General features: G+C 40.1%; 2 protein-coding genes across 5 annotated transcripts in view; both read right to left on the bottom strand.

Moving 5' to 3' along the window:
- ppil6 (peptidylprolyl isomerase (cyclophilin)-like 6) overlaps positions 1–11412 on the bottom strand; it is a 37830-nt gene extending 26418 nt beyond the window's left edge. Inside the window, exons 1-2 of one of the 2 annotated variants that reach the window (XM_059982964.1) lie at positions 11324–11412; positions 10626–10680 (exon numbers count right to left, since the gene is read on the bottom strand). In XM_059982964.1, coding sequence (XP_059838947.1) covers positions 10626–10628 — 3 coding nt within the window. In that variant the 5' untranslated portion in view covers positions 10629–10680; positions 11324–11412. Of the gene's footprint in view, positions 1–9385; positions 10010–10625; positions 10681–11323 lie in introns of those variants that run through there. The other variant, XM_059982963.1, reaches the window with a different exon arrangement.
- Positions 11413–12254: 842 nt separating this feature from the next.
- The window catches only part of zbtb24 (zinc finger and BTB domain containing 24), a 38713-nt gene continuing 35421 nt past the window's right edge, over positions 12255–15546 (bottom strand). For 2 of the 3 annotated variants that reach the window (XM_059982966.1, XM_059982965.1), the window contains exon 7: positions 12256–14704. In XM_059982966.1, the coding sequence (XP_059838949.1) occupies positions 13864–14704 (841 nt within the window). In that variant the 3' untranslated portion in view covers positions 12256–13863. Of the gene's footprint in view, positions 14705–15546 lie in introns of all 3 variants that reach the window. The other variant, XM_059982968.1, reaches the window with a different exon arrangement.

Raw genomic sequence — 15546 nt, 5'->3', positions numbered from 1 at the left:
AGAACCTTAGTTTTAAAATCCTTGAAAGTGAGTCTGTAGGTTGTAGAATTATTTCAGCATTGTAGTGAGTGAAGTTTCCCATGATGGTTCGGAAGCCTGATGGTTGTAGGCTATTAACTATTCCTGAGCCTGGTGGTGTGGGACCTAAGGACCCTGTACTTTCTTCCTGATGGTAGTAGCGGGAGGAAAACCTGGCCTACCTATAGATAGTGGGAGTCCTTGATGATGGACGCTGCTTTCTTGTGACAATGTTTGTGGTACCCTCCACTTTCTGTAGACTTCTCTATTCTTGGTCATTGGTGCTTCCTAGCTGTGATGCAACCAGTTAGGATACTTTCTAACGTGCATCTATAGAAACTTTGTCAAAGTTTTTGATGACATGCCCAACCTATGCAAACTTCTAGGAAAGTAGAGGTGCTGCAGCGCTTTCTTTGTTACAAGCTTGCCCCAGGTCAAATCCTCTGATATGCTAACACCAAGGAATTTAAAGCTACTGACTCTCCCCATTTCCATTCCCCGAATGAGAACTGTGACTCCAATTCATGGAACTCCAACTTCTTCCTGCTGTACTCCGAACTTTGGTCTTGCTGACACTGAGTGAGAGGTTGCTGCTGTGGCACATTTAACCAGATCTTCAATCTCCCTCCCTCCATCTGGCCAACAACAGTAATTTCATCACTATGCTGATGGTCATTGTGGAGGAGATGTAGTTGCCAATTTGTACCGTCCGGGGTTTGTAAGTGAAGAAATCGAGGTCTAGGTCCTGGAGCTTAGTGATGAGTTTTGATGGTATTGAATGCTGTAATCAGTGAAAATCATCCTGATGTATGCATCTTCACTGTCCAGGTGCTCCAGAGCTGAGTGAAGAGCCAATGAAATGGCACCTGTTGTTGACCTGTTGTGATAATAGGTAAATTGTAATGGATCGATATCACTCCACAGGCAGGAGTTGCAATGCCCCAGGACCAATTTCTCAAAGCACTTCATCATAGTGGATATAGGAGCTACTGGACAAAAGTCATTGAGGCAGGTTACTACATTCTTCTTGGGCACCAATTGATGCTTGGTTAAAATAGGTGGATATGTATCTTAGATTGGCGAAGTGAGTGGTTGAAGATGTTTGTAAAACACTCCAGACAGCTGATTAGCACAGAATTTCAGTACTCAAGTCAGATACACCACCTAGGCCAGATGTTTTCTGTGGATTCACCCTCCTGAAGGATCTCACATCATGCTCAGAAAGTGAAATCACAGGGCTGTCGGCGACTGTAGGGGTTGGGGGGAGGTGGGGTGGAATAAGAGCTCTGTGTGAAAAAGTTACCCATCAGATCTTTAAATTTGCCCCTGCTCAGCTTAAACCTGTGCTCTCTAGTTCAAGGCTCCCCACCCTAGCTAAAAGTATTTATCCTATCTATGCCCTTTATGATTTCATAAATCTCTGTAAACTCATCCATCGGCCACCAACGTTCCAGTAAAGATAAAATCTACCTATTGAATCTCTCCATACCAGGAAACACCACCCATTAAATCTCTTCTGAACACTCTATAATGCCACCACAGCCCTCTGCTTTACCCTCTTTTGCTGTAAGGAATAAAGCAAAGTTAGTAAGAGACTCAGAATCAATATCATTAGAGCACAAGAAGAAAGCTCGTCCATCAAGTTTTTGGTGGCTGTTTGTCAAGAAATTCAGAGAGTGTTGCTGCCAGAGCCTTATATTCTTTCTAAATTCAAATATTCATCCAACTTCCTTTTGAAAAATACAGTTCAAATATATTCCCCCACAATCTAAGGCAGCATACTCCCAGATCATAACTATATAAAGAATTTTCTCCTGTCGCTCCTGGATCTATTTGAATTACTTCTAATTAGTGTTGTCTGTTCTTGACCTTCCTACTAACAGCAACAATTCCTTGCTACTGAATCCTTAGCAACAATAAAAGATATAGGCTGATGTGGGCCAGTTAGATCAGGAGAAATAAAGATGAAAAATAGGGGCAAAGGGACAGAGGGAAAGTGGTTACTGGAAGTTTGAGAATTCATTGTTGATGCCATCAGGTTGGAGACAGCTCAGGTAGAATATGAGGGGTCATGTCCAGCTGGATCCTTAGTTGCCTGTGATCATCTTATAGAATTTGTCTTTTCCTGCTGTGTGACATGATTATACTTATAGCTTCCAGGTTTTTAGTTGGTGTCCCATAGTTTTTGAATCATTCACCAATCTTGTGCAACACAGAAGTGCAGCTAGTTTTCTCACAGCGACAGAAATCCTGACCTCTGGTGTGATCTGTGAGGAGTTTGGGTGTTCTTCATGTGATTGCAGAAGTTTCCCCTAGGTGCTCTTATTTCCATTCACGTTCAAACGTGCTGCAGGCTGGTAGTTAATTGGCCACTACAAATTGCCTCTAGTGTGTAGGGGAGTTTTTGTACTGTGTCATGTAACACCATGGTCCTGAAAAACCGTTGTCTCATTTTCACTCTGTACCAGCAGTTATGGTCGAAATGACAATAAAAGTGACTTGACTTGACTTGAGTGGTAGTACTTGGGGGGACTGATGGGAATGTGGGGAGAACTGATTGCAGAGAAAGTTACTGGAAGAATGAGATTGCTGTGTTAGCTGACAGATCTGATGGGCTAATATGAATTTATTTGTTATAAGGAAATATAGAAACAGGAAACAATTTGTCTGAATGATTGTCAATTTCTGCATGATGCGAAATCTACTATGCTTTTGCAAATCTCAAATTCTTGGCATCCACTGATACAGATCCTTTTCTCTGCTACAACCTCACAAACCAACAGTTCCATTCCTACAGTTTATCTTTTAACAGTTGTAATAGTAATTGTACATATATCATTGTAAAACAAATTGCTGTTTTGATTTGTAATACAGTCTTCATCCCATATTCCCTCTTGCAGATACAATTTAGTATTTATGGATTGTAGCTCAACTTGAATCAAACAAATCAGTCAGAAATCAAATCACCTTAGCAGTTGCTGTCACAGTGTGAAATCGTGAATCTTCCAGCAGCCCCACCACCTCTAGCTGGAAAGGGGGATCCATTCTTTGTTACTTAAGTAAACAATAAGCAGCTTCTAGGGAGGCACTCAGATTACCAACAAAAAACATTGGCAACACTTATAAATTGAACAATTAGCATTTCACAGACACCATCTTATCTTGTGGTGGGGAAGATACCACATGCCGTGATCAAGCAGAGTACACAATCAATCATTTGTGATGTCACTGCAAATTCATCTTCAGTGTTACTTTCCTCCCTTTAAGGCACTGGATAACAGAGAATAACATCAAATATTCTTACAATTCATACAGAACTGCTTCCAAACATAACTTTAAAAACAAATAAACAATACACACGGATGGAGCCACTAGAGACAGCAAATGTTGGAATCTGGATTAAAGAACAAACTGCTGGAGGAACTCAGTAGGTTGAGTAGTATCAGCCCAGATCCCACCCCACCCATCACTCCCACAGATGCTGCTTGACCAGAATATGGGACGTGCATTCAAGTTAAAAATTTACAATGCCAGTTAGTGTTTTATATAGCAGCGACAGTAATTCCTTTGATTTTCAGAATTTTGTTCATCCACAATGCTGTTCGATGATAAAATTTCCATGTTTTTTGAATTATGCCATAATTATTAATATTAAAATGTTATTAAGCTCATCCAGGCTGTTTAGATATCTTACTGATCATACCTCTAATCTCATAATTAATTCACTGTAGCCCAATTGTATTGATAGAAAACACTTGTACGTTTTCTTGGCACAATTTCATGTTGCCTAAGGTCCTACGTTGGGGAGGATGAATGTGCATTTATTATCATAGAACATTACAGCAAAGTTCAGGTCCTTTGGCCCAATATGTCGTGCTGACCTGTTAAACCACCCCAAGATAAATCCAGACCTTCCTCCTACATTAATGTATTTTATTCATGGAAATGTTCCATTCTGCTCAGAGGATAATGCTGACAGCAAAGTGGATATCAAAAATAAAGAGGAGGTGAGTCCTAGAGGGAGATGAAAAAAGAAAGCCAAATCAAAAGTGGATAAAAGAAAAATAATGTGAGGCCTTCGAAGATTGGAGTCCTTAAAAGATTTAACTAACAGATTGGATGAGAGGGAAACCAGAGGATGTGTTTTTAGATATTTAGAAAGCATTTAATGAGGTCCTGCACAGGTTGATGAACAAGTTTAGAGCATATAGAATGTAAAGGTAATATCCTACTGTGGATTTAAGAAAGAAAAGTAAAAGATACTATCAATAGGTACTTCGGTTATTGACAGGTTATGGATAGTGGGGTACTTAAGATCAGCACTTAATTTGATTGAGCAGATCATTTCGAACCACTGGTGACATGAAACAAATCAGGAGTGCAAGTAGTGATGAAGATGCAAACAGGCTACAAGGGGATATAGACAAGCTGTGTGAGTGAGTAACAAGTGGCAAAGTATTTCTTTAAGTAGCGAAAGATTGAGAAATGTTGATGTTCCAGAAGTCCATAAGCCAATTCTCATCGGGGGACCAAAGGTGAAGAGGGTCAGCAACATTAAGTTCTTCAGGGTTATCATTTCAAAGGATTTATCCTGGGCCTAGCATGTAAATGGTATTACAAGGAAAACACAGCAGTGACTCTACTTCCTTAGAGGTTTGCAAGGATTTGGCATGACAACTAAAACTTTGATAAACTTCTATAGATTTGTGGTGCAGAGTATATTAACTGGTTGCATTATCGGTCTGGTATGGAAACACCAATGCCCTTGAACAGAAAATCCTACAAAAAGTAGTGGATTTACCCAGTCCATCATGGGTAAATTCCTCCCCACCTTTAGGTACATCTACACAAAATGCTGTTGCAGGAAATCAGCATATGACATCAAGGAACACCACCACCCAGACCATGCTCTCTTCTCACTGCTACCATCAAGAAGGACTCACACCACCAAATTCAGGAACAGTTATATCCCTTCAACCATCAGGCTATTGAACCAGAGGGGATAACTTTATTCAACTTCACCGTCACTGAATTGTTTCCACAACCTATAGACTCATTTTCAAGGATTCTTCATATTCTCTATATTTATTGCTTGCTTGTCTATCTATTTATTATTTTTATTTTCTATTTGCACATTTTGTTGTCTTTTGCACATTGGCTGTTGTCCATCCTGTTTGATGTGGATTTCAATGACTATTGTACTTCTTAGATTTACTGCACATACTTGCAAGAAAATGAATCTCAGGGTTGTACATGGTGACATATACTGTACGTAATTTGATAATGATTTTACTTTGAACTTAATATTGGAAGGTGATATAAAAACACAGCAACAGCACTGATGTTATTTATAGAAACAAGAGGCCAAAAGACTTAAATTTGAATGACTCAAAATACCATAACATTAAACCTTTAGCTAATTATGTTATTAATGCCTATAGTCAAATCTGTATTATAACATCTTTGATAGGCAATACTGTAGTGAATATCAGCAAACAAATTAGAAGGAAAGGTGGGAAGGGAGAGAAAGAATATTCATACTAGAATAAAACATAACTTTATTTTTGAATATTACGCTCATGTCCACCTCTCTCAATAATACTTACACATTTCTATCCTCTACTCTAGAAAGTAAAACAAAGGGTAGCAGTGAATGGGTGTTTCTCGGACTGGCTGGAGGTGACTAGTGGGGTACCACAGGGCTCTGTATTGGGACCACAGCTCTTTACGATTTATGTCAACGATTTAGATGAGGGCATTGTAAACTATATCAGCAAGTTTGCTGACGATCCTAAACTGAGTGGCAGTGTGACATGCGAAGAGGACGTTAGGAGAATACAGGGAGACTTGGATAGGCTGGGTGAGTGGGCAGATACTTGGCAGATGTCATTCAATGTGAATAAATGTGAAGTTATCCACTTTGGAAGCAGAAACAAGAGGGCAGAGTATTGTCTGAACGGTGTAGAGTTAGGTAAGGGAGAAATGCAAAGAGACCTAGGAGTCCTAGTTCATCAGTCAATGAAGGTGAATGAGCAAGTGCAACAGGCAGTGAAGAGGGCAAATGGAATGTTGGCCTTTATTACAAGGGGAATTGAGTACAAGAGCAAGGATGTCCTTTTGCATTTGTACAGGGCCCTGGTGAGACCACACCTGGAATATTGTGTACAGTTTTGGTCTCCAGGTTTAAGGAAGGACATTCTGGCAATTGAGGAAGTGCAGCGTAGATTCACTAGGTTGATTCCTGGGATGGCAGGGCTGTCTTACGCAGAGAGATTGGAGAATTTGGGCTTGTACACGCTGGAATTGAGGAGATTGAGAGGGGATCTGATTGAAACGTTTAAGATAATTAAAGGATTTGATAGGATTGAGGCAGGAAATATGTTCCAGATGTTGGGAGAGTCCAGTACCAGAGGGCATGGATTGAGAATAAGAGGTCAGTTATTTAAAACAGAGTTGAGTAAGAGCTTCTTCTCCCAGAGAGTTGTGGAGGTGTGGAATGCACTGCCTCGGAAGACGGTGGAGGCCAATTCTCTGGATGCTTTCAAGAAGGAGCTAGATAGATATCTGATGGATAGGGGAATCAAGGGATATGGGGACAAGGCAGGGACTGGGTATTGATAGTGAATGATCAGCCATGATCTCAGAATGGCGGAGCAGACTCGAGGGGCCGAATGGTCTACTTCTGCACCCATTGTCTATTATCTATTGTCTATTGTCTTCCCTTTATTCTTGAGACATCAGACAGATGGTTCTTCAACCATGAATCAGAATCATGTTAAATATCTCTGGCACATATCTTGAAAATTGTTCTTTTGTGGCAGTATATTACAATACATAATAATAAAACAATAAATGACAAAAAAGAATATACTGTGTGTATTGAAATTAAATAAATAGTGCAAAAGGAGAGCAAACAAAAAGAGAAAAAAGAGTTAGTGTACATGGGTTCATTGGCCATTTAGAAGTCTGACAGCAGATGGGAAAAAGCTATTCCTAAACTGTTGAGTGTGCCTCTTCAGGATCCTGTACATCCTTCTTGATGATAGCAACAAGAAAAGGACATGAGAAGCATAGTGCCCATGATGGAATTGGCAGAGTTTGCAATTTTCTGCAGCTTTTATCGATCCTGTGCAGTGGCCTCTCCATATCAGGTAGTGATGTAAACAGTTAGAGCTCTCCACAGTACATCTGTAGAAATTTGACAGTCTTTGGTAACAGCTTAAGTTCCTGGGTATCAACATCTCTAAAGATCTATCTTGGGCCCAACATACAGTGGCAAGCAGAAGTTTGGGCACCCTGGTCAAAATTTTTGTTACTGTGAATAGTTAAGTGAGTAGAAGATGAACTGACCTCCAAAAGTCATAAAATTAAAGATGAAACATTCTTTTCAACATTTTAAGCAAGATTAGTGTATTATTTTTGTTTTGTACAATTTTAGAGTGAAAAAAAGGAGTGTCATGCAAAAGTTTGGGCACCCCAAGAGATTTGAGCTCTCAGATAGCTTTTACCAAGGTCTCAGACCTTAATTAGCTTGTTAGGGCTATGGCTTGTTCACAGTCATTGTTAGGAAAGGCCAGGTGATGCAAATTTCAAAGCTTTATAAATACCCCGACTCCTCAAACTTTGTCCCAACAATCAGCAGCCATGGGCTCCTCTAAGTAGCTGCCTAGCACTCTGAAAATTAAAATAAATGATGCCCACAAAGCAGGAGAAGGCTATAAGAAGATAGCAGAGCGTTTTCAGGTAGCTGCTTCCTCAGTTCATAATATAATGAAGAAATGGCAGTTAACGGGAATGGTGGAGATCAAGTTGAGGTCTGGAAAACCAAGAAAACTTTCCCAGAGAACTGCTCGTAGGATTGCTAAAAAGACAGATCAAAACCCCCGTTTGACTGCAAAAGACCTTCAGGAAGATTTAGCAGACTCTGGAGTGGTGGTGTGCTGTTCTACTGTGCAGCGACACCTGCACAAATATGACCTTCATGGAAGAGTCATCAGAAGAAAACCTCTTCTGCATCCTCACCACAAAATTCAATGGCAGAAGTTTGCAAAGGAACACCTAAACAAGACAGATGCATTTTGGAAAAAAAGTCCTATGGACTGATTAAGTTAAAATAGAACTTTTTAGCCGCAATGAGCAAAGGTATGTTTGGAGAAAAAAGGGTGCAGAATTTCATGAAAAGAAAACTTCTCCAACTGTTAAGCACAGGGGTGGATCAATCATGCTTTGGGCTTGTGTTGCAGCCAGTGAGGGAATATGAGTAGCTTGAGTAAGTTCTGTCTTTGTTCTTGCTCTCTAAGTGACTCCCATTTACTCACAATCTTGTTTACAGTTTATTCCTATGGTCACCCTGGTTTTATCCTATTGAAGACACTCCTCTCCCACCTTCCCTATAGCTTAATGCATTTCTTCTGTCCCTACCCCATTCAGGTGAAATATTAACTGCTTCCCTTCCAACATAAAGTTGTTTGAAATGATGAATAATTCCAACATTTTCGGTTTTATTTCAAAATTAATTAATTGTAAACCATCTTGGAACGTCACTACATAAAGGCAATTCTTTTTTGTCTTTATCCCTCAGATCCCAAGTAATACTTAGTTCTCACTCAATGAAACAAATTGCAGAGTTAGTACAAGGGGACATCATTCCCCAGTTCAATATAGAGCACACCATTCAGTCCCATTCCCCCATTCTTTCCCTGATATTGAGAATGGTTTTCCTTCCTGACTCTTAGGGTCAACGCCCTGCATCAGCAGTTCAACCCAGAAGGTTGACTTAAACCTTATGCTTCTATGGTTGCTGCTTGAGCCACCATGTCCTTTCAGCATTCTGTTGTTGTTTAACAAGGCAGTAGTGAGCCATCTTCTTGAAACACAGATGCGGGACAACTGAGTGGTTACAAGTTCATTTCAGATCATCATCAGGAATCAACCACACTACTTAGTCGGGAATCCTCCGTGGACAATAGATAGATAGGCAGAATTCTCAACAAAGTGAATCGAAAAGAGTTTTATACAACTTGGTACTTTGATGCTCACCATTTACTGAAACAAGCTTTCTGCCCCAAATTTATTTTATTAATTAACTGAACGTAACTGCTTCATTAATCTAAACATCTAAATTCTTCGTCCAGTAGGATGAGTACTGCAGATGTATTCTGCCACTAAGAAGATCTTAGTATTCAGAAGCAGTTTTATTATCACCAACATATGATGTGAAATTTGTTAACTTAGCAACAACAGTACAATGCAATACATGATAATATAGAAAGAAAAAGAGAAAAGAAATAAGTAAATCAATATAATTCATAAATTATATCTCCTTTAAGACAAACTTTAAATAAGGAACCAAGCACATTTTAATTACCTCTGCTGTACACTTTACTTGGCAAAAATCTGGATGTATGAGGCAGCCAATTACTTCAAGCTGTAAAGACGGAGCCATGCTGAAAGGCAAACTTGTAAACAGACATGGAGTTTCCATGGAGAAGGATAAGGCTCTGGAGAGAACAATCCCGTCAGCTAGTTTCAAACAGGAGTGCTAATGTTTCAGGAAAGCAGGTTTCATATTGCAGGGAATATTCAAAATAAAAACCCAGTAAACATTCAGTAATTTAGATTGCTGCAAAGAATCAACTCAAAGCACAACAGCACCTAGGTGTTCACAAACCCTATCTCACCTGAGATCACATTCTGGGTATGAATCCCTTTCTTAGGTACTGTAGAAAGAATTTTGACAGGCTGCATCACTGTCTGGTAATGGGGTCAGGTGGCTACTGTACAAGATCAAAAGAAGCTTCCGAAAGTCAGAAAATTAGTCAGCTCCATCATGGGCACTAGCCGTAGTATCTTGGACGTCTTCAAGGAGTGGTGCCTCAGAAAAGCAGTGTCCTTTATTAAGGACCCCCACCATCCAGGACATGGCCTCCTCTCATTGTTACCATCAGGAAGTGGGTACAGAAGCCTGAAGGCACACAGTCAGTAATTCAGGAACAGCTTCCTCCCCTCTACCATCAATTTCTAAATGGACATTGAATCCACGAACACTTTTAAAAAAAAATTTTGCTTCTGCACTACTATTTTTAATTATTTAATATACATAATTTACTGAAATTCATTTATTTTTATTCTATATTTATCATGCATTGTACTGCTACTGCTAAGTTAACATCAGGTTTAATAGCACCTGTATATGTTACGAAATTTGCCCACTAATTGTAACTAACTAATTTTTATGTCTTGCACTGTGCTGCTATTACAAAAACAACAGATTTCATGACGTATGTTAGAGATAATAAACCTGATTCTTAATCAGATGTTTGTAATGCGCTCAAACAGAGCATGTGGTGCTGTTCTTCAAGCTTGCGTTGAACCTCAGCGCAACTATACAGGCAACCCCAATGGAGAATTAGAGACACAGGCAACAGGAAGTCAGGGCTGTCCCTGTGGGCTAAATGCAGGTACTCCGCAAGTAATCACTTAATCTGTGTTTGGTTTCTCCAGTGTAGAGAAGACTATATTGTGATCACTGAATGCACTACACTAGATTGGAGCTAGTGCAACTGAACTGCTGCTTTACCTGGAGAGACTGTTTGGGTCTTACATACCATAGATTATCAAATGTAGGTCATGAATGCAGATGTTCAGGCTATCAGGCATTATCTAAGAGAGAAAGTAAAATTGGATTAGTATTACAGATGGGTAAGTTCACCGTGCAACTGTCAGCTCTGATGCAGAGAGGACAACTGATCCTGAAATTGCTGAAGGCTGTGACATGCCCCAGAGGAAGATGAGAAGTTCTTGTTCACACAGTGCAGGAACTAGATCAAAGAATTCATGATACCCATTTGAAAGCTCAGGATTACCATTGTAAACTCAACACAGGTGCACTAAAAAATTGTCATCCTGTTTTTGTTTGGCTTCTCCAGTACAGAGGAAACCACACCGAGAGCACCAAAAGTAAAAATGCAGGACAATGGGAAAAGTCGAGGAAGCTAGACTCATTCAATTACTCCCGGTTGAGTTTTATTTTTGCAAATCTGATCGTCCAAATGGTCTCCTTCCACTTTGTAACAAGTTTATGATTCTAGTTCCAACCAGAAGCAGCCTGTCACCCTCTCAACCCCTCCTCAGAATGAGTCTCAATAAGATGACTGCTTGTTCTTCTAAACTCAAATGAGTAAAGACCATATGCTATTCAACCTCAACATCCTCTTAGTCAATGCTAAGCCACTGATGCCAGTCATGAATAATCCTTCCCAAGATACAGACACTAAGTGTATGCTAACATTAAATATGATCTCACCAAACTTTTATAGTCTTTCTTGTCAGTTAACTTCTCTTTTCTCTTTGAAAATTCAGCTTCCTTTCCCATCCAGTTTCACTGACTGTAGAAGGAAGAGTAGAGAGAGTAAGTTTTACCATTCAATTAACCCATTATTTTTCTGAAGAAGTGCATATAGGTCAGTAAGAAAATTGGAATCTCACCATCTGGGAGTATGACAGATCCAAATTAGTATTTTATCCCTACAGATACAAAAGCCTGGAAAGACTACGTCATACATATTATGTGTATTATTATAAGCTTTTTAAAACTATAACCACATGCACAAAAATATGACTCATAGATAGTTACACCATCTAAAGATTTCAGAAGGTTAAAAAAACAAAACTTGAATATGATTTAAGATTGCTGTTTATCATTGCTGAATCACTTTTGTACAGTGATGAGATCCTGATTACTAACTGGTATAAAGTACATCTCTGATGGCTGCAGATGTCATAACATAGTATGAAGGGAACCACACTATAGAAAACATAACATTAAATAATCTGAGCAACACACACAAAATGCTGGTGGAACACAGCAGGCCAGGCAGCATCTATAGGAAGAAGTACAGTCGATGTTTCGGGCCGAGACCCTTCGTCAGGACTAACTGAAAGAAGAGATAGTAAGAGATTTAAAAGCGGGAAGGGGAGGGGGAGATCCGAAAAGATAGAAGACAGGAGGGGGAGGGATGAAGATTAAGAGCTGTAAAGTTGATTGGCAAAAGGGATAGAGCTGGAGAAGGGGGAGGATCATGGGATGGGAGGCCCAGGGAGAAAGAAAGGGGGAGGGGAGCACCAGAGGAACATGGAGAGCCGGCAAGGAGTGATTGTGAGAGGGACAGAGAGAGAAAAAAGAGAGGAAAAAGGGGGGGGGGGGGGGGAAAGAGAAAATAATAAATAAATAAACAAACAAATAAATAAGGGATGGGGTAAGAAGAGGAGGGGGCATTAATGGAAGTTAGAGAAATCAATGTTCATGCCATCAGGTTGGAGGCTACCCAGCCGATATATAAGGTGTTGTTCCTCCAACCTGAGTGTGGCTTCATCTTCATCTTCTGAGTGTGTGCAGAGGAGGCCATGGATTGACATATCAGAATGGGAATGGGACGTGGAATTAAAATGTGTGGCCACTGGGAGATCCTGCTTTCTCTGGCGGACAGAGCATAGGTGTTCAGTGAAACGGTCTCCCAATCTGCGTTGGGTCTCACCAATATATAGAAGGCCACACCGGGAGCACCGGACGCAGTATACCACACGAGCCAACTCACAGGTGAAGTATCGCCTCACCTGGAAGGACTGTCTAGGGCCCTGAGTGGTGGTGAGGGAGGAAGTGTAAGGGTAAGTGCCGGGAGGGAGATCAGTAGGAAGGGATGGGGAGGACGAATGGACAAGGGAGTTGCGTAGGGAGCGATCCCTACGGAAGGCAGAAGGGGGGGGGGGGGAGGGAAAGACGTGCTTGGTAGTGGGATCCCGTTGGAGGTGGCGGAGGTTACAGAATTATATTTTGGACCCGAAGGCTGGTGGGATGGTTGGTGAGGACAAGGAGAACCCTATCCCGAGTGGGGTGGCGGGAGGATGAGGTGAAAGCTGATGTGCGTGAAATGGGAGAGAGAATCTGAAAACTTTTGTATTAATATCAAACACATAACTTACACTTTTACCATTCAGAATTCAGAACTATAAATGCACACATTTTATTTAACAAATTGTTGCAATTTAATCTTCAACCAAAATGCAAAATATGTATTTATTAGTAAAATCTAGCATTTTCTTTAAAAAAAACTATAACTTTGATAATTTGAAATACCCCAAAAAACAAAGAAAAAGAAAGGGTCAAAGAAATAAACAAATGTTCTTCCTAATCAGGTTCAGCTTCTAAACCAGAACTTAGACTCATAACTTGTATTTAAGAAATACTTTGCAACATGAATAGAAGTTCAAACTATGTACATAATTATAATTCTCTTATTAAATAAACATATTTGATATTTTAATTCAAAATCTTCAAAGAAAGCAGCAAAAAGGATTGAGTTAGCAAATATATTTGTTGTAAAGATCTCAAGTATATTACTTCCAAAAAGGCACAACAGACACCCAGAAACATTTAAACTGAGGCTCCAGTTGATATTCTAACATATATTTGCATTGATCTGACAAAATCAATTGAAAAGGCATTTTCTTTTAACTTACTTAAATGTTAAAAGTAGCACTAAATGATGATATTCAACTTGGAATTCATGTACGTATATCTTGTTTGGGTAGAGGGGAAAGAAATCCAGCGTAATGCTTTGTGAGACTTTAGTACCACCTCTAAAGAGTCAAAGATGTAAAAGCAAAGGAGGAGGAAACAATCTGGAACATATTAAAAATTCTATACTAAAATTAGCAAATAATGGTGCTATGTTATATATCCTCTGTAAGCATCTGAACAAAATCAAATTATGAGTTAGCTTCCATTTTAAATAGTCATTCAAAAATGTTCTGCTTTCAGTAAGCATTCAAACCAGTTTGATTTCCCTAGTTCTGTGTGACCAAATTGGTCGTATAGAGATAAGAAACACTGCCTGCTTGCAGCTGGAATGTCTGGTCTGTGATATGTTCTCCCTGTGTTTTCTGCGAGCTTTGATTCACAGATAGTCCTTGAGATGGTGGCTCAGAAGCAGGTACAGATCGATTCTGTTGGAAGTGCTGAGCTTCTCCCTGGTTCAACTGACCTGGCTGAGTAGCCTCCTGCCCAAGACTAATAGACTGTGATCTCCCATGTGTTATATGCAATTGCTGAGCTTGATCTTGGAGGTGTTCTACTTCCTCGTTTGTCAATGTGATCACATGCATTTGTTCCGGCTGTCCTGCACCTTCTTGGTTTTCCACCATGCCAATGGCTTGAATGTCGTCTGTTTGTCCAGGCTGGGATACTAAAGTCAAATTCTGCATGTGCTCTGCTGGCTGAGTTAGCAGAGCCAAGTTTGAGGTCTGTTCCTCAGGGAGATTTTGTGACCCCTCAGCTGAAATAATGCTGATGCTTTGTCCATGGTTGGGCATGAAATTTATGTTATGAACATCATTGGTGACTACAAGCTGAATCTGTTGTTCACCTGTTGTAGGAAGGTACTGCTGAAGCTGCAAAATTGTCTTCACCTCCTCTGTACCACCTGGTACATTAACTAATCCATGGGCTTTCCTTTCCTTGCTGTGAATCTTCATATGAGACCTTAGGTTGTCAGCACGAGTGAATCGCTGATTACATGTTGAGCAAACAAACGGCTTGTTTCCAGTGTGCATAGCATCATGACGTCGTTTTGCACTAGGATCTGCAAAGCTTTTTCCACAGATAGAACAGGAAAACGGCTTTTCTCCCCTAGAATATTAAACATTGTACAATTGTTTCCACAATATAATTTGCAAAACATCATTACTTCCATGTAATTATATTGTTCTATTCAGCAGTCAGTGTAATTTTCCAAACTGGAAGGAAAGTATAGTCCAGCTCAATTCAGTATGTGAAGGATATACATTGCTTCCAGTTGCAAAAATATTTGGGATTATTTTAAAGTCTGCAGATGAAACTCAGAAAAATATTAAGAAGTGAAGAGGTATTGGTAGATTTTAGGAACTGGATGTATGGGTTGGAATATCAAAATAAAAAGTGAGCGTGATCTTTCAGAACTTTTCGGTAGGCTTCAAATATCGCGTGCAGTTGCTTGTTTGCAGAGAGCGAGTACAAGATTTTAAAAGTGAGTGGGGCTTTTTGGAACTTGTCGGCAGGCTTAAGATACTGCAACTTATAAGCACTTGGCAAAGGCCTATAGAAAGAATTGAGATTGAAGCAGAGCAGCCACTGGGGGAGTGGTTATTATGTGAGTGGAAAGAGAGTGCAGAGCTTGAGGCTTCGGTTAGAAGAGGTGGAGGCTAAGGCAAAGTTTTGTTAAGTTTCTTTCTTTGTCTATTAGTGCTTAGCTAGACTAGTTAGAATGGATCTAAGGTCAGTGGAGTGTTCTTCACGTCAGATGTGGGAGATCTGGGAGACCTCCAGTCTCCCTGATTGCTGCATCTGTGGGAGGTGCATCGAGCCATGTTAGGGAACTGGAGCTACAGCTGGTGGACCTAAAGCTCATATAGGAAAATGAGGAGGAGGTGATAGATGGGATCTATAGGGACGTTGTTATCCCTACCTGCAGGAGGCAGGTAGCTAGGTGATTG

Source organism: Hypanus sabinus, chromosome 10 (assembly GCF_030144855.1).
Source record: "Hypanus sabinus isolate sHypSab1 chromosome 10, sHypSab1.hap1, whole genome shotgun sequence".
Classification (NCBI taxonomy): domain Eukaryota; kingdom Metazoa; phylum Chordata; class Chondrichthyes; order Myliobatiformes; family Dasyatidae; genus Hypanus; species Hypanus sabinus.
This window is presented reverse-complemented; position numbering and strand designations above follow the sequence as displayed.